This window comes from Crocuta crocuta, unplaced genomic scaffold (genome assembly GCF_008692635.1).
Source record: "Crocuta crocuta isolate KB4526 unplaced genomic scaffold, BGI_CrCroc_1.0 scaffold176, whole genome shotgun sequence".
Taxonomy (NCBI): domain Eukaryota; kingdom Metazoa; phylum Chordata; class Mammalia; order Carnivora; family Hyaenidae; genus Crocuta; species Crocuta crocuta.
The window spans coordinates 969160-989291 of NW_027531905.1; the positions used below are offsets into that span (position 1 = coordinate 969160).

The 20132-nt window shown below is 39.2% G+C and overlaps 1 protein-coding gene across 6 annotated transcripts in view; it reads right to left on the reverse strand.

The window, feature by feature from the left end:
• Positions 1–16553, reverse strand: part of DNM1L (dynamin 1 like) — a 49954-nt gene extending 33401 nt beyond the window's left edge. For 2 of the 6 annotated variants that reach the window (XM_077774532.1, XM_077774531.1), the window contains exons 1-2: positions 16324–16552; positions 16210–16226 (exon numbers count right to left, since the gene is read on the reverse strand). In XM_077774532.1, coding sequence (XP_077630658.1) covers positions 16210–16226; positions 16324–16410 — 104 coding nt within the window. In that variant the 5' untranslated portion in view covers positions 16411–16552. Of the gene's footprint in view, positions 1–16209; positions 16227–16323 lie in introns of all 6 variants that reach the window. The other 4 variants (XM_077774533.1, XM_077774534.1, XM_077774530.1 and 1 more) reach the window with 3 other exon arrangements.
• Positions 16554–20132: the final 3579 nt, after the last annotated feature.

Below are 20132 nucleotides of genomic sequence, written 5' to 3' on the forward strand. Positions count from 1 at the left end.
CCCAGGGCTCAATCTTATGAACTGTGTGTGAGATCATGACCTGAACCAAAATCAAGAGTCAGGTGCCCCTCTGTCAAATTCTTTTTACACCTCTTCCTTACCCTTTTTTATCTTTAATGTTTTCTCCTTTTCAACATCTTTCTCTCTTAAGTTACTAGCTGTTATGTTTGTTCTTGTATTCCTTCTAAGCTGTCTTCATTTCTAAAATAAATTTTCTTTCATTTCTAATACTTTACTAAGTTCTACCACCTAGTTTTTATTTTTTCCTATGCACACTTGTTTTTTAATGCCTTGTCTTGTCTTGCCTTTTGTCTTAATATCTAGCTGTTTTCATCTGTTTGGCGAACATGTCTTTCTGGTATACTTTCTTCTCTGCAGGGCTGTTACTGAGTCTCGTTTTTCTTTAAAACAAACAAACAAACAAACAAGATCTGTATGAGATTTGACAACAATCATTTTCTAATGTTAGAAAAAAACTTGACCTAGAATAAGGATTCTAACTTTATACTCTAAAACTCCCTTTTGTCTCCATATAGTGTTCAGTAATAATAGTTCTTTGTTTCTGATAACTTGTCTCCTCTCCACCACTTTTATCTGGATCTTCTCTTTCTTTTGTCTGGAATGTTCAGGGGTGGTCAGCTATAATCTGAGTTCCTTCTCACTGTGAGAACTGGTCCTAGAAAGGAGCTTTGTTTGCTTAGTTTTCAGTCCCCTTAAGACTGTATCACAGGCCTCTCTCATTCACTTATTATCTGTGTGTGCAAAACCCTGCCCGGTTTTTTAATTCAGTCATGGAAAGAGATAAAGTACTGACACATGCTACGATACAGATAAACCCCAAAAACATTATGCTGAGTGAAAGAAGTCAGTCACAAAAGACCATATGAAATGTCCAGAATAGATAAGAAAGGAGATCAAGTGGATGCCAAGCACTAGGGGCAGAGGGAAACTGCTAATGAATACAAGTTCTCTTTTTAGGATGATGAAATACCTATAACTAAATTATGGTGATGGCTGCAAAACTCTATAGATGTGCTAAAAACTAGTGATTATACATTTCAAGTGGGTAAACTTGATGGCATAAAAGCAACACCTCAATAAAACTGTGGAAAAACAAAATGAAGAAAAATTTAAGATGAATTACAAATTTTAAAAATCCTAACTTTACAAATTAGAGAATATTAAAGTATACTTTCCTGACTTTGAGATAGAAAAGAACTCCTGAGTACATAAAATGTACAGAGAAAAAAAATTGATAGTCCAACAGTAGTAAAATTAAAATTTATTTTATTCATACAAAAAAATTACAGGGAAATATTTGTGATCCCTCAACTCTAAAAGAACTAGTAAGCAAAATGTATAAATAACTTCTACAAATCACTGAGAAAGAGATGAATAATCTATTAAAAAATAATGTGCAGAGATAGGAACAGAAACTCACAAAAACAGAACCACAAAGGTACATACAAAATTTAAAATGATCATATTCATTACTAATCAGGGAGAGACAATAAAAACCACAATTATATACCATAAATTTAAAAGATGACAATAAGTAAAGGCACATGATACCATAAATTTAAAAGGTGACAATAATTAAGGGTCCTGTCCAAGACAGCACCTTAAGAAGATGCTGAACTTTCCCCCTCAACAGACACACCATACGTACACTTAACTATATGGCAATTCCTCCAAAGAACTGGGGACTGACTGAATAGCTTCTACACAACAAAACAGAGAGAACACATAGACAATGGCGAGAGACAGAGAAACCCCAACTCTGTGAACTGAAGCGGGGAGGGATAGTACGAAGGTACAGGAGCAGACTCATTTGCCCTGGGGCACAGGAGAAAGCTGCGGTTTAAGCAATCAATTAGTATATAAAAGCTCCAGCCACACAACTCCACCAGATGGTGGGGGAGCTGCTGGAACTCTCTCCAGACAGGAAGCGGAGGAGCCGGCAGGTGCCAGAGTTTGCGTCCACCCTCCGATTTGATAGTGCAAAAGGGAACAGGGCTCCAGGTGCTATCGCCAACCTACCATCTCAGGGAACACTGGGTCTCGAGCCCACACAAGCCATCACCATCCCATCAAGGCAGCACCAGTGTGTCACACAGCAAGGAACCCTTGCTGGACACTCACTACAACTCCAGTTGTCATGTCAAGGTGACACAGACACAAAGCACTGCAAAACACTACAAGCCCACACCGCTTTGGCTCCCAAGAGTTGCTAGGGCACCCCTGGAGAGAGCACTACGGGACACCATGGACCACATAAGCCTTGGCTCCAAGTGCACTGAGTACCCCCAGACATACCAGCTTGCCCCACTTTAGCTTTGGCAATCTTGCCAGGGCACCTTCCGTGCAGAGAACCCAGGGCCCAGCCCACATCCACTTCAGCGTTAGTGGCCCCGCCAGAGCGCCCTGTGCAGAGACATCCGGGACACTCCAGCTTGCACTCACCTCATCTTCAGCTGTCCTGCAGGGCACCCTCTGAGTGGAAAGCCCCAGGACCACCTTATGGCATGCCCACTTCAACGGCAGCCCCAGCACAGAGTGCCCCAGAAGCCCAGCCCACTCCAGATACAGCTCCAGCCAGCCAAAGTCACCTGGCACACACAGTCTGCTCAGGGGACAATCGTACCCAAGACCACTCCTTCAAGTTTAGGAAAAGCAGCTGTCACACCTAAACCATAGAAACCAAGTCAAGCAAAATGAGAGACCAAAGAATATGCTCTGAGTGAAAGAAAAAATCAAAACCTCAGAAAAACTAAGTGAAACCGAGATAAGCAACATGCCTAATGAAGAGTTTAAAGTAATGATCAGAAAGATGTTCACCAGACTACAGAGAAGAGTGGAAGAGCAACCTTCAACAAAGAGATAGTAAATACAAAAAAGATACAATCAAATCTGAAAAAACACACAGTAACTAAGATGGAAAATATACCAGAAAAAAAATCAACAACACATTAGAGTAGATACAGAAGACCAGATCAGTGATCTGAAAAACAGGGTCATGAAAAACACCCAAGCTAGAAAGAAAAAAGAATTTTAAAAAATGACAACAGGCTAAGGGATCTCTTGGGCAACATCAAGCAAATAAACGTTCACGTTATGGGGGTCCCAAAAGGAGAAGAAAGAAAGAAAAGGGCAGAAAATGATGTGAAGAAATACTAAGTGAAAACCTCCCTAGCCTAAGGAAGGAAACACATCCAGGTTCAGGAAGCCCAAAGAGTTCCAAACAAGATGAACTCAAGGAGGCCACACCAGGACAAGATAATAATTTAAATAGCAGAAGTTAAAGAGATTTTTATTTATTTTTTATTTAAAAAATTTTTTAAATGTTTTATTTATTTGAGAGAGAGAGAGAGAGAGAGAGAGAGAGAGGGGGAGTGTGAGCAGGAGAGGGGCAGAGAGAGAGGGAGACACAGAATCCGAAGCAGCCTCCAGGGTCTGAGCTGGCTGTCAGCACAGAGCCCGATGCGTGGCTCAAACCCACGAACCGAGAGATCATGAACTGAGCCTAAGTCGGATGCTTAACCGACTGAGCCACTCAGGCGCCCCAAAGAGACTTTTAAAAACAGCAGGAGAGAAGGAAAAAAGTTATGTAGAAGGGAAATCTCATAAGGCTATCAGCAGATTTTTCAGCAGAAACTTCGCAGGCCAGAAGGGAACGGCATGATATATTCAAAGAGCTAAAAGGAAAAACAAAACAAAACAGAACACAACACAACCAAAAATACTCAACCCGTCAAGCTTCAATTCAAAATTGAAGGAGAGAAAAAGAGTTTCTCAGACGAACATTAAAGAAGTTCGTCACCACTAAACCAGCCTTATAAAAAGTGATAAAGTGACTTCTATAAATGGGGGTTGAGGAAGAAGGACATTATTAGAAATAAGAAAATTATGAATAAAAAGATGTAAAATATGACAATGTAAAGCATGGAGGAGGAAATAAAAAAGCTTAACTTTTTAAGAATGAGTTCAAACTGGGGCACCAAGATAGCTTAGCCAGTTAAGTGTCTGACTTCAGCTCAGGTCATGATCTCACAGTTGGTGAGTTGGAGCCAAGCATCGGGCTCACTGCTGTCAATGCAGAGCCTGCTTCAGATCTTCTGTCCTCCTCTCTCTCTCTGCCCTCTCCTCCCTTCTCAAAAATAATTAAACATTAAGAAAAAAAAGAAAGAAGGCATTCAAACTTATTTAGAAAATTTTTTTATAGTTTATTTATTTTTGATAGAGAGAGAGACACAGCATGAGCAAGGGAGGGGCAGCGAGAGAGGGAGACACAGAATCCGAAGCAGGCTCCAGGCTCTGAACTGTCAGCACACAGCCTGACACGGGGCTCAAACCCACTAACCACAAGATCACGACCTGAGCTGAAGCCAGACACTCAACCGACTGAGCCGCCCAGGCACCCCTGCATTTGAACTTAAATGACCATCAACTTAACACAGACTGATATATACTTAGTATCCTATATGTGAATCTTAAAGTAACTACCAACCCCAAACTTGTAACAGATACACAAAAAATAAACAGAAAGACGGGGTGGGAGAGAGGGGAAAGTGGGTGATGAGTATTGAGGAGGGTACTTGTTGGGATGAGCACAGGTATTGTATGGAAGCCAATCTGACAATAAATTAAATTAAAAAATAAACATTAAAAATTTGTAAATAAATAAAGAAAATCAAGCATACCACTGTAGAAAGTCATCAATAACAAGGAAAGAGAGCAAATGAAAAGTAACAAAGATGAACTACAAAAATGACCAGAAAACAATGAACAAAATGGCAGTAAGTGTACACCTATGAATAATTATTTTAAATGTAAATAGACTAAAAGCTCTGATCAAAAGACATAGGGTGATGAAATGGATATTTAAAAAAAAAAAGACTCATTTATACACTGCCTACAAGAGAGTTCAGACATAAAGACACGTAAAAATGAAAAATCAAAGTACAGAAAAAGGTATACTATGCAAATAGAAATGAAAAAGAGCTAGAGTAGCAATACTTATATCAGACAAGATAGACTTTAGGACAAAGACTGTAACAAGAGACAAAGAAGAGTATTACACAATGATAAAGGAGTCAGTCCCACAAGAGGGATTATAACTATCTACCTACCCAACACTGGAGCACCTAAATACAAAGGGCAAATATTAAAACATAAAAGGAAAAACTGATAGTAATACAACAGTAGTAGGGGACTTTAACATCCCATTTACATCAATGGACAGATAATCCAGGCAGAAATTCAATAAAGAAACAGTGTCTGAATGACAGGTTAGACCAGACCGATTTAACAAATATATACAGGACATTCCATTTCAAAAATAGAGTACACATCCTTTTGTTGGAACATTCACCAGGACAGATCACATGCAAAGCTATAAAAACAAGTCTCAATAAAGCTAAGAAGACTGAAATCGTATCATGCATCTTTTCTAACTATAACAATATGAAACTAAAAATGAATTACCAGAAAAAAAAAACCCACAAACGTGGATGTTAAACAGCATGCTAACAAACACCCAATGGGGTCAATAAGGAAATCAAAGAGGAAATCAAAATATACATAGAGACAAATGACAATATAAACACAATGGTCTAAGTCTTTAAACACAGCAAAAGCAATTCTAAAAGGGAAATTTACAGCGTGAAGAAATATGAAAAATCTAATCTTACACCTAAAGAAACTGTAACAAGAACAAAGCCCAGGGTTAATAAAAGAAAGAAAACAAGGAAGATTAGAGCAGAAATAAATGAAACAGGGACTGATAAGATACAAAAGATCAATGAAACCAAGAGCTGGTTCTCTGAAAATATAAACAAAAATTGATAAGCCTTTAGATAGACTCATCAAGAATGAAAGAGAGGACACAAATAAAATCAGAAATGAAAAAGAACTAACACCACAGAAATAAACGGATTATGACCGAATACTACAAAAAATTATATGCCAGCAAATTGACAACCTAGAAGAATTCCTAGAAATGTACAAATCTTCCAAAACTGAACCAGGAAGGAATAAAAAACCTGAACAGATCAATTACTAGTAACAAAACTGAATTGGTAATAAAAAACTCCCAACAAACAAAACTCCAAGACCAGACAGCTTCAAGGGTGAATTTACCAAACGTTTATAAAAATTGTTAATATCTACTCTTCTCAAACTATTCCAAAAAATAGAAGAGTAAGAAAAACTCCCAAATTCATTCTGAGGCCAGGATTACCCTGATACCAAAACAGATAAAGACACTACAAAAAAAGAAAACTATAGTCCAATATCTTTGATGAACACAGATGCAAAAAACCTCAACAAAATATTAGCAAACTGAATCCAACAAAAAAGTCATTGACCACCATCAAGTGGGATTTATTCCTGGGATGGAAGGGTGGTTCAATATCCACAAATCAATCAACACACTACACTACATCAACAAAACAATAAAAATATGATCATTTCAATAGAGACAGAAAAATCATTTGACAAAGTACACCATCCATTCATGATTAAAAACCCTCAACACAGTAGATTTAAAAGAAACGTACCTCAATATAATAAAGGCCATGTATGAAAAACCCAAAGCTAACAACATCATCAATGAGGAAAAGCTCACTAAGATCAGAAACAAGATAAAGATGTCCAATCTCTCCACATTTATTCAACACAGTACTGGAAGTCCTACACACAGCAATCAGACAAGAAAAAGAAGCAAAAGCCATTCAAACTGGTAAGAAAAAGTAAAACTTTCATTACTGGCAGATGACATGATTCCATATATAGAAAACCCGAAAGACTACACCAAAAAACTACCAGAACTAATAAATGAATTCAGGAGAGCTGCAGAATACAAAATCAATATACAGAAATGTTCCAATTCTATATACTAATAATGAAGCAGCAGAAAGAAGGTAAGAAAACAATCCCATTTACAACTGTACCAAAAATAATAAAACCAAAAAGGTAAAAGACCTTCATTCTGAAAACTATAAAACACTGATGAAAGAAACTGAAGATGACACAAATAAATGAAAAAATATTCCATGGTCATGGACTGGACAAACAAATATTGTTAAAATGTCCATAACACCCAAAGCAATCTATAGATTTAATGCAATCCCTATCAAAATACCATCACTTTTTACAGAACTAGAACAAATACCTAAAATTTGTATAAAACCACAGAAGACTCAGAGTAGCCAAAGAAATCTGGAAAAAGAAAAACAAAACTGGAAATATCACAATCCCAGATTTCAAGATACACTACAAAACTGTAATAATCAAAACAGTATGGTACTGGCACAAAAAGAGACACAAAAATCAATGAACAGAATAGAAAGCCCAGAAATAAATCCATGATGGCCAATTAATCTATGACAAAGGAGATAAGAATACACAACTGGAAAAAGATAGTCTCTTCAACAAATGTTGTTGGGAAAACTGGACAGCTACATGCAAAAGGATGAAACTGGACAACTTTTTTGCACTGTACACAAAAATAAACTCAAAATGGATTATAGATTTAACTGTGAGACCTGAAACCATAAAAATCCTAAAAGAAAGCACAAGCAGTAATTTCTCTTGACATCTGTCATAGCAATATTTTCCTAGACATGTCTCCTAAGGCAAAGGAAATAAAGGTAAAATAAACTATTGGGACTACATCAAAATCAAAAGCTCTACATAGCAAAGGAAACAACTGACAAAACTAAAAGACAATCTACTGAGTGGGAGAAGATATGTGCAAATGATATATCTGATAAAGATTTAGTATCCAAAAACTATAAAGAACTTCTACACTCAATACCAAAAAAACAAATAATCCAACTTAAAAATGGGCCAGGGTTGCCTGGGTTGCTCAATCAGTTAAGTGTCTGATTCAGCTCAGGTCATGATCTCACAGTCTGTGAGACAGAGCCCCACTTTGGTCTCTGCTGTCATTGCAGAACCCCCTTCAGATCCTATGTCTGCCCCTCTCTGCTCTTGCCCTGCTCATGTGCATACTCTCTCTCGTAAGTAAGTAAACAAAAAACACTTTTTAAAATTAATTTAAAACCCGTAATTATTATGTGATCCAATAATTCCACTGCTGGGTATTTACCCAAAGAATACAAACACACTAATATGAAAAGACATATGCACCTTGTCTTTTTTCACAGCATTATTTACAAAAGCCAAATTATCGAAGCAGCCCAAGTGACCATCGAGAGAGGCATGGATAAAGATAGATAGGAAGGATAGCCAGAGAGAGGTGTACACACACACACACACCCCGAGAGAACGCTAAATGAAATAAGTCAGAGAAAGACAAATACCATATGATTTCACACATATGTGGAATTAAGAAATGAAACAAAGAGGGGCGCCTGGGTGGCTCAGTCAGTTAAGCATCCAACTTCTGCTCAGGTCATGATCTCACGGTCTGTGGGTTCGAGCCCCACGTTGGGCTCTGTGCCGACAGCTCAGAGCCTGAAGCCTGCTTCAGGTAACCGATGGTTACCAGATGGGAGGTGAGTGGCAGGGGGATGGGCGGAATAGGTAAAGGGGATTAAGAGTACACTTATCAAGATGAGTGCACAGAATTATGGAATCAGTATATTCTATACTTGAAACAAATATAACACTGTATGTTAAGCATCCTAGACTTAAAACAAATTAGGCCAGATGGACTTAAGAGATATACACAGAACATTCCATCCAAAAGCAACAGAATACACATTCTTCTCAAGCAAACATGGAACACTCTCCAGGACAGATTATATATCGGGCCACAAAACAAGTTGTAATAAGTTTAAGAATGCTGAAATTATATCAAATACCTTTTCCAATCACAAATGGTATGACCAGGAATTATAAGAAGATGGAAAAATTCACAAATATGTGATTAAACAGGCTATTAAACAACCAATGGATGAAAAAACAAAATTAAAAAATAGCTTTAAACATGGGGCGCCTGGGTGGCTTAGTCGGTTAAGTGTCCGACTTTCGCTTAGGTCATGATCTCGCGGTTCGTGGGTTCGAGCCCNCAAATGAAAATAGAAATATAACATACCAAAACTTATGGGTGTAGCACAAACAGTTCTAACAGAGCATTTCATAGTAATAAATCCCTAGATTAATAAACAAGAAAGATAGCAAATAAACAAATCTAACTTTACATCTCAAGGAACTAGAAGATTGAATTAGGACCAAATTAGTAAAGGAAATATCAAACATCAGCCTGGAAAAAAATGAAACAGAGACTAAAAAGACAACAGAAAACCAGTGGAAATACCAGTGGAAACTAAGAGCTGCTTTTCTGAAACTAAGAGCTGCTTTTCTGAAATGATAAAGTAGACAAATGTTTAACCATACCTGCCACCAAAAAAGAGGACTTGAATCAGAAATAAAAGAGATGTTACCACTGTTATCAAAGAAATACAAAAGATCTTAAAAGACTACTCTAATACATACACATCTGTGCAATGAAATACTATTCTGCCATAAAAACGGAAAGAACTCTTGCTATTTGCAAAATAGATGGACCCCAACAGCATTATACCAAGTGACATAAATCAGACAAAGACAAATATCATATGATCTTACTTACATGTGGGATCTAAAACAAAGCAAAAAGAAAGTCACAGATATAAGGAACAGCTTCGAAGCTGTCAGAAGGAAAGGTGGGTGAAATGGGTGAAGATGGTCAAAGGCAGGAACTTCCAATAAAGTAAGTCCTGGGGATGTAACGTCCCGTATGGTGACTACAGATACTAATACTGTACTGTATATTTGAAAGTTGCTAAGACAGTAAATCTTACATTTTCATAAGAAAAAAATGCAACTATGTGTAGTGATGAGTATTAACTGGACTTTTTGTGATCATTTCACTATATATGTATATCAAATCATTATGTTATATCCATGAAACTAATATAATGCTGTATGCCAATTATATTTCAATTACAAAAAATTATGTCAACAGACTTGCATACAAGCCAAACAAAACATGTTTATAGGTTCTCATTTTTTACCTATTATAAATAATGTTGGCCTCAACAACTGGCTAGATCATGTTTGCTTTTCCCTGGTGATGTAAACAACCAATGTCTGCACCTGTTCGAGGCAGGTGAGTGGCTATAGAACCTCCAGTATGGCAAGTCACGGGTGGCTTACTCTGAAAATAGGACCCACTTGGCATCCCGATGCCTTCTGCTTTTTCATCCTCACATACTCCTCAAATTGACTCAATATCTACATATTTAAGGGCTAGAGATTTGTGTGCCTGGTCTCAGAATCATCTTTTAGTTTCTTCCAAATTGCAGTGTACTGAAATCTACATACTTCGATTTATATTCTGAGATTGAGCCTTTCAATGAAAAGGCTTTGTCATATTTTTAGCTTTTTCTCTCTGATGACTACCATCAGTTGGGAGTGGTAAATATTCATTCTTGACACATTACCCAAAACTGATTCAGTTTTTTACTAAGTTTTTAATTTTCATTTTGTAAGACCATCTTCTTAATTCTTTGATATTAATACAACAGATAAATGTGATTTTTTTCATTTTTCCAAATATTTTTGAGAGAGAGCGAGCGAGCCAGCAAACAAGCATGCAAGCATGGAGATGAGGGACAGAGGGGGAAGGAGAGAAAGAATGTTAAGGAGGCTCCACACCCAGTGACAACCCCAACATGGAGCTCAATCTCCCAATGGTGAGATCATGACCTGAGCTGAAATCAAGAGTCAGATGCTTAACCAACTGAGCCACCCAGATGCACCTACTTTTATCTTTTAAACATTTTTTATTTGTAGTGAAAGAAGTCAAACATAAATGGTCACATATGTTATGACTCCATTTCTATGAAACAGCCAGAATAGGTAAATCCACAGAGACAGAAAGAAGACTGGTGGTTTACAGGGCCTAGAGAGACAGAAGAATAGGAAGTGATTGTTTAATGGGTATGGAATTTTCTTTTGGGTGGGGGGGTAAAAATGTTTTGGAACTAGAAGGAGGTAATGATTACACAATGTTATGGATATACTCAATGCCACTGAACTGTACTCTCTGAAATGGCAAGTTTTATGTTATAGAAATTTCACCTCATTTTTAAGTTTAGAAAAAAAAAAGGAAGCAGCACATGAACTATACAAAGAAACTAGGGAAAAAAGAGAGAAAAAAATAGAAGTTTATGTAAGAGCATTCACAAGGAAACAATAAAGGAATGAAAACTATGATCAATATTTGGCACCAAATTACTACACTTGATGAAATTGTCACCTCCAAGAACACAGGACAAATGAAGACACATCAAGCAGGAGAGAGCAAGATTTCAGGAACTAAAATATAGAAAGCAGTGCTGGGGGCAGGGCATGCTTTTTTTTAAAATAAAGAATTCTAGGATGATTTAGCACTTTTTTAAAAAGAAAACAGGGCGCCTGGGTAGCTCAACTAGCATCCGACTTCGGCTCAGGTCATCTCACGGTTCATGGCTTTGAGCCCCACATCAGGCTCTGTGCAGACAGGACAGACCCTGGAACCTGCTTTGGATTCTGTGTCTTCCTCTCTCTCTACACCTCCCTCCCTCTCGGTCTGTCTGTCTCTCTCTCAAAAATAAATAAACATTAAAATAAATAAATAAAAAGATAGTAACAAGAGTTTGTGAGGATGTGCAGAAATTGAAACTCTCAAACCACTGATGGAAGTAATGTAAAATGGTACAGAACCACTGGAAAACAATGTGGCAGTTTCTCAAAGTTAAACAAGAGTTGCCAGATGATAAGCAATTCTACTCCTAGGTATACAGTAAAACCTTGTTTGCAAGCATAATTCCTTCTGGAAACATGCTTGTAATCCAAAGCACTCATATATCAAAGTGAATTTCAAGAACCATTGGCTCAGTTGTGATCATGTGACTTTCAGCATCACATACTATTCATATTGCAAGACGCTGTTCATTTTACAAGTTAAAATCTATGAGAAATGTTGCTCTTCTTGTCAAACGCTCACAGAACAAGTTACTTGCAGTCCAAGGTTTTACTGTATATCCAAGAGAACTGAAAACATGAACACACAAAAGGTTGTAAACAATGTTCTAGCATTATCCGTCATAACCAAAAAGTGGAAACAGCCCAATATTCATCAACTAACGAATGGATAAGCAAAATGTGGCATATCTATACAACGGAATATTATTTAGCCATAAAAAGTAATGAAGTACTGGGGCACCTGAGTGGCTCAGTTGGTTAAGTATCTGACTCTCGATTTTGGCTCAGGTCATGATCTCATAATCGTGAGATGGAGCCCTGCGTTGGCTCTTGCTGGGTGTAGAGTCTCCTTAAGATTCTCTCTCTCCTTCTCCCTGTTCCTCCCCCCAAGCACAAGCTCTCATTCTCTTAAAAAAAAAAAAAAAAGTAATGAAGTACTAATACATGGATGAACCTAAAAATATTATGCTCAGCAAAGGAAACCAGACACAAAGAGCCATATATTATACGATTCTATTTATATGAAATGTCCAGAATAGGCAAATCCACAGAGACAGAAAGTAGATTAGTGGCTGCCAGGGGATGCGACAGGGAAGGGATGAAATGAGGAATGACTCCTAATGAGTACAGAGTTTCTTTCTTGCATAATAAAAATGTTCTGGAAAAAAGAAAGGTTCTGGAATTACATAGTGGTGATGGTTGCACAACCTTGTGAATATACTAAAAACCAATCAACTGTTCATTTTATAATGGTGACTTTATGTTACATGAATTATAGTTTAATTTTTTAAGTGCTAAAATTAAAAAGAAAAAAGGCTAGTTTGCAAACTGGTCATTTAAAACCCAAGATTCCTTTTTGAATTACAAAAGGTAGAGTGCTGAAATCACTGAAATGAAAAGTAAAGTGAAAAGTTCATTGCTAGCAACTCTGAGCTAGAGTCTCAGGTTTATGTCATCTCACTGGGATTCCTATAATGGGTGCTGGTTTGGATTATATACCTGGGAGGGCTCCCCCTTATTCTCAACTTAAAAAATAGTGATTAAATTTCCCAAGTTGAGTCACAAAAGTTGTTTAAGTCTTATCTCCTCTCCACCTGCAAAGGACACCACGGTCTAAAAGTTATCAACCTTTTCTCTCCCCTCTTCTGTTCTTTCCACACAGATGATCTCAGCTAGAGAAAAAAGAAAACTATTTAACTAAAACCATTAAAGTTGTGAATGATCTACAGCTATAAACATGATTCCCTCTCCTCAATTCTTTCAACTATCTAGGCCGGAAAGGAGGATTACTTGGGCAATTTAAGTCAAAATTTAAAACTCTAGCAGGAATGCCACAGATATCTACATGCTACTCAATGGTGGTATACCCTTAGGCTCAGCTTCCCTGTGTTTTCTAGTTTCATGCATTTTAAAATCAAAGACTCACTAATATTTAACTTCTGAATAAGGATCTATGAATCATCTGCATCAGAATCACCTGTAGTGCCTGGCCCAACCTAGACTTGAAAATCAAAATCTCTGGAGATGGAATCTAGGAACTTATTTTCAAAAACAAAATTTTTTTTAACGTTTTACTTATTTCTGTGAGAGAGAGATAGAGACAGACAGCAGGAGCAAGGGAGGGTAAGAGAGAAGGAGGGAGACACAGAATCCGAAACAGGCTCCAGGCTCTGAGCTGGCTGTCAGCAGAGCCCAACACGGGCTCGAACCCATGAACCGTTGAGATCATGACCTGAGTCGAAGTCGGACGCTTAACCAACTGAGCCACCCAGGCGCCTCTAGGAACTCATTTTTTTTTTTTTTATATGTTTTTATTTCTAGGAGAGAGAGAGACAGCGTGAGCAGGGGAGGGTCACAGAGAAGGAGACACAGACTCTGAAATAGGCTCCAGGCTCTGAGCTGGCAGTCAGCACAGAGCCCGATGCGGGGCTCGAACCCACCAACCGCGAGATCATGACCTAAGCGAAAGTCGGACGCTTAACCAACTGAGCCACCCAGGCGCCCCTAGGAACTTATTTTCAAAGTGACTCTTACATATACTAAGTTTGCAAATCACTTCCAAAAAAAAAGTTCAACAAAATGGGACCTACAGCCACTTAAGGTGTAGTTAATGTGTAAGATAGAGACGGTACCTGTATTGTGAAGACATCATCACTGCCACTGAGAAGCTCACCAGTCAGAACACTTATTATGTCTGGAACTCACTCATCGTACACTACTCCATTAAATATGAATGCAATGCATGTGCTGTATATTATAAAACATTAAACACCACAGAGACTAAAGTAGTCAGGTACTAGTATTCAAGTCAAGTAGAAGAGATTTTTTCTTTCCTAAATTTTTTTTAAATCTTCTATTTATTTCTGAGAAAGAGAGAGAGAGAGAGGCAGTGTGATCAGGGGAGGGTCCTCTGAGAGAGAGAGGAAGATACAGAATCTGTGCTGAGTGAGCTGTCAGCACAGAGCCCGATGTAGGGCTCGAACCCACGAACCATGAGATCATGACCTGAGCCGAAGTCGGACGCTTACCTGACTGAGCCACCCAGGCGCCCCAGAAGAGATTTTTTTCAACATAATGAAAATATGAGGGGAAAAAAGACATTGTTTCTAATCTTATTTATTAATTCTGTACCTGAATTAATAAAGGACTGAAATTCAGCTAATAAAGACATAAATGGAGATAACCTTTATTAAATCAAGTCTTTAAAATCTAATTTCGGGGAGGTACTTGGCTGACTCAGTACAGCATGTGCCTCTTGATCTTGGGGTTATAAGTTCACACTCCATATTGGGCAGAGAGCCTACTTAAACACACACACACACACACACACACACACACACACAATTTCCCTACTGAGTAACTTCAAACATCAACACAAACATGGCATGTATCACTACTAGGATGGTTTTCACTAGCACAATGTTAATGATTTTCCTAACAGTGAGATCTTTACTCTTCTACTCTGAACCTCCTAATTCTGCCAACAGGTTTACTCACTGAAATTCAATTTGGAGGCACCTCAGTAGCTTAGTAGGTTAGGCACCCAAATCTTGACTGTGGCTCTGGTCATGATCTGTTTCATGGGTTCGAGCCCCACAGCCAGCTCCGTCAATGTGCAGAGCCTGCCTGGGATACTACTACCTCTTCCTATGCCCCTCCCTCCTGCTTGGGATACTCCCTTTCTCCCTCCCTCCCCCCCCCCAAAGGTAAATAAATAAACTTTGAAAAAAAAAAACCCTCAATTTTGTGTAAGAAAAATCCTTCTTGATTTTAAACTATTTATGCTGACACACAATAGCCCTGATTCTTTTACTTCTTCAGGCTTAGAAAGCATTGGAGAATCTCTTAAAAGTATATGGAAAGTTTCTGGTCCACAGATAGGAAACAATTCCAAATTACTACCAAAGGTTTAGATGATCTCCTTTCACTGTATTTTTAAAAACAGGCCCGTTTTGATGATAGAAGTCCCAGTGTTTTAAAATATTATCTAGTTACAGTGAGCAATATTCATTCATTCAAAGTATTTATGGAGCACTCACTACATACCCCAGACAGTTCCAGAGCTAGGAACAGGAAAGCAGCAGTGAACAAAATACATGAAATAAAAACATTGCTCTTAATATTATATCGATCATTCAGTGTCCAGTCGCTACAAATAATAAGTTAGGAGTACTACAATGTATGTAGGCAAGAGTGTGCAGAATTTATACCAATCCTATACCAGACCAAGTATGTGTTTAAATAAAAGCAAGAAAAAGTACAGGATGTCTATGGTTTCCAAGGTTTGAATATATTCCATGGTATTCTAAACGTTTAAGTTCCCTGTCATAACATCTATACTCTACACTAAAATACTGTAGCAAGATGTAGCAGTAGAAAATGAGAAAACCACCCCTTCTAAATAGAAAAGACCACTGAGAAATGAAAACACTTAAAATCAATATACTAAGTAAGCTCTAAAATGCGTTTCTCTGAACACCGGTAAAAGTCCTACGATTCTTCTAAAACCAAGAAAAGCAGCAGAGAAAATGAAACTTGCACTTCTGTCACTCTAAAACTAATTTATTTTTTCAACATTTCTGCATATAAAAAATTATGTTATCTGTGAGACCCAATATGAAAAGACCAGAGAACCTCGCTGCCCATTTTGGATGGAAGACAAAAACCACTGCCAACGCAGAAAAAAATGGTTACTCCTTCCGAACACCNGGCAGCGGCCTTCTCAGCCCGGACCTCGCGGTTCCAACGGACTCGGCAGCCCCCGAGCAAGGCAAGGAGGGGGATAAAAACCCGGCCGCCCTGAAAGCAACCGAGGAGGGGCTGGCGGGCCCGCCCGGAGCCCCCTGCNACGATCTGAGGCAACTGGATGATGTCGGCGCCCACCGTGTTGAAGACATCCTGGAGCTTGTTGATAACTGGAATGAGCGCCTCCATGACTCCGACAACGCGGGACCCCCGCCCGGCCGGCCGCGGCAATGAATGGGGCCGGGGCCCAGAGTCCGCCTCCTTCCTCCTCTCCTCCGCCTTCTCCTCGGGAGCCGGCACCCATTGGACCCCGCCCGCCCGCTACCTGCCCCCTCCCGGCAGGCCATGCGCTAAGAGGAAGGTGGCGAGGAACCGAGCCTGCCGGGAGTTGTAGTTCTGGGTCAGAGGAACGTGGGCGCCTACGGCTTCCAGAAGGCTGTGCCGGCTTGGGGAGGGCGTGGTTCTCGGGCTCTTGTCAAAAGACCTCGGAGCGAAGCCGTGAGAGTAGGAGGGAAAATACATTTACGTCTGTATTCGGAGCATAACGGGTGTGAAAATGCAGGATATGGCTGTATGTTTAGTACGGCAGAGTATATTGGTTACCCAAGATGTCATTTCCTTATGAAGACGCTTGTTCAATAAGGGAGGTTAAAGAGGCTTAAAGGGGGCACCTTGGTGGCTCGCACCTGGTTAAGCATCGGACTTCGGCTCAGGTGATGACCTCACGGCTTGTGAGTTGGAGCCCCGCACAGGGCTCTGTGCTGACAGCTCAGAGCCTGGAGACTGCTTCGCATTCTCTCTCTCTCTCTCTCTCTCTCTCTCTCCCCGCCTCCCCTGCTCATTCTCTCTCTCTCTCTCTCTCTCTCAAATAAATAAACATAAAAATAAATTTTTAAGAGGCTTAAAGAATAGCTCAGAGCCTCAGACACCCCAGTCAGGTGCAAAGGGTCTGTAGGCTGATACCAGAAGACGTGGGGTACTATTTTGCAAAACTACAACACCCAGTCCGGGTCGAACAAGCCCGTTCTCCAAGATTTTTGTAAAAACTTCTTGTGAAAGAAGCTTACGTCAAGAGTTTTGGAGGGGAAAAGCTGACTGAGCCCTTGTTCTCTATTTTCTGTATAAAATTTTATTTGCTGTGCCCTGATTCCTGACAAAGTGGAGATCTGATAACTGCCTTACTTGCTGTTCGCTAAGTGTTCCTACAGTTATATTCCTAAATGTTTTTGCTTTTTAGACAAAATGTATTTCTCCTCTACTCCAACCTCCAAAGCTTTCCTATCTCAAAGTATAAAAAGGTGACATCTGAGCAAAAATAAAGTAGGTGAGGAGAAGCCCCCTTGCTTTACTTTTTCTCCATAGTATTTATTTCCATCTCTCGTGCTTTGCATATTGTAAACTGAGTTTACAGTCTAACAGGATGACACTGTTCACTATAAATGGGTAAAGTGCTATGACTGACTGTATTGTAGGACACATAATAGGACAACTTTACTACTCTGAGGGGGAAGAGTAAAAATTCCAGCAAGACTTTCTAGAAGTCACCAGATTTAGTCTCCAGGAGGAAGGACACCTGCAAGAGTGGAAGTTGTGCACAACACGATGGCACTAGGTACTATTCACCTGCAAAGCCCTACACAGTAGCCCTGAGGAACATGCTTGATTTGTTCAGTAGGACCCAAGGCAAGTAGTCAATAAATATTTTGGGGCAAATGAATAAAGTATCATGTAAACTAAGACGTGAAGGTCCACGAATAGTGTTCTAGAATCTTACCAAGTTTTATGAACATTCACTTTTTTAAAAATGTTTACTTTTTAGAGCGGGAAAGAGGGAGAGGATCCAAAGTGGGTTCTCTACTGTCAGATGCAGGGTTCAAACTTATGAACCATGAGGTCATGACCTGAGCCAAAGTCTAACATTTAACCAACTGAGCCACCAAAACACCCCTTTCTTCTCTTCTTTAAAAACAAAAATTTCCGATCTCCAAAAAAAATGAGCAGACATTTATTCCGAATCCTCTTATTTCCTACCGAAGTTGATATAGTAGTCAGATTTTACCCACTTTGCTTCTTAGCCCTTTACTGATAGAGATTTCCATCTCTCTTTTTTTTTTTTTTTTTCCTCTGAGCAATCTGTTTTCCTTCCAGAAAGAAAAAGCAGAGAGGGTAGGCTCATGGTGAAGCTCCATGGGCATAATCAGTAACCACTTCATAGGGGCAAGGTGCTATGGGGCCAAAATGATACAACTATACTTTCCTTATTTGTGGCACCAAAAGACAGTCTTTTCCTATCTGCAAAATTAAAAGAACAAGCATACATATATTCCAGAAAGACTAATATCATGAATTTGTATGGCATTATATATTTCCATTTAAATTATAAAATATCTCTTGGGAGGGAACATCCAGAGCCTTATAATGTGCTTCAGGAATAATAGTGCCTACTTTTGAATTCTGTCATTTTTCTGTGAGAAATAACCACATGACCAGGACACCAAGCTTTCCTATCACCACCGCCATCAGTTAGGGAGAGCAGCTTTGTCCAGGACTTCTCTAGACTCTAGAGCATTGAGTTTATCGGTGCAGAGGAAAAGAAAACTGTTTGAGGCTGCAGAAACAGGAAGTGGTGAGGCCTTGAAACAGTGTGGCTCTATTTTGATAACTTAAAAAAAAAAAAAAAGGCAGGATACTCTATGTGCAATGTGTTTCACTGGAGACAAAGCGAACCAATATGGGTTTTCACATTTTAAATTCAGAATATTCTTGTTTGTGGGAAAGCCAAGAAGTATGACTTATCTAAAGTAGGATAACATGTTTCTCAGTGGGCTACTATGAAATCACATTAAGCCATTATCAGGTACTGTCTCCAAAGGCTTTTAACAAACAAACAACAACAAAACAAAACAAAACACGTCTTCTTTGTCCATCTCTCCCTTACCATAGGTTTATGATTTAGACAGGATCATTTGGTTGCAAGTCACAGACATTTAATTCAAACCAGCTAGCTCAAAAAGAGGGATTGATTCGCTTGTACAACCAAAGGGCTAGCATGACACTGGCCTCAAAATTAACTGGAATGCGGCTCAGGTAGCATCAGAATTCTCTCTATGTCTTATCTCTGCTTCTCTCTGCATAATCTGCTTTATTCTCTCAAATCAGTCTATTCCTGTGGATGAGGGGAGCCGGCAGTGGTGGGAGCTGTAGGACTCTCATTGAGCAAGTTGCCTCAGGGCAGATGATGCTGAGTTATTATGGGGGAGGAACTGAATCTAGGTTTCTACCCCATTTCCCTGGAATATGAGTTTCCTATTGCTTCCTTAACAAATTGTTTTGTGTTTAAAACAAAACAAAAAAAAAAAGGTATTATCTTACAGCTCTGTAGGTCAGAGGTCCAGCGTGGGTCTCACCTGGTTAACATCAAGGTATCATCAGGGCTGCATTCCTTTCTGGAGCCTCTACAGAAAAGTCCATCTCTTTGCCATTTGCGGATTTGAGAACGCTCACATTCCCAGCTCTTGTCCCCCGTCCAGCATCATCTTCGAAGCTAGCAATGTCGCATCACTTTAACCCTTCTTCTGCCATAACATCTCTGACTACAGTCAAGAAAGTTTCTTTTTTAAGAATGTTTGATTAAATTGGCCCACCTGGACAACCCAGGACACCCTCCCATCACAAAGTCTGTACAACAGGTTAAGGTGATTGCTCTGAAGATGAACCTGACCCAAGCAGGGCCATTTAGAAGACTTCCCTCAGAATGTTTTTAAATTGAGTTAACCAGAGAATGTTCTCTTTCTGGTTGTGGAACTATAAGGATGTGAGTCACTGTTTCCAGAGGTCATGTTTCCTACCACATGAATAAATTGGTTTTGGAAACCAATCTCTTATTCACCATTAAAAAATTTTCCCAAATC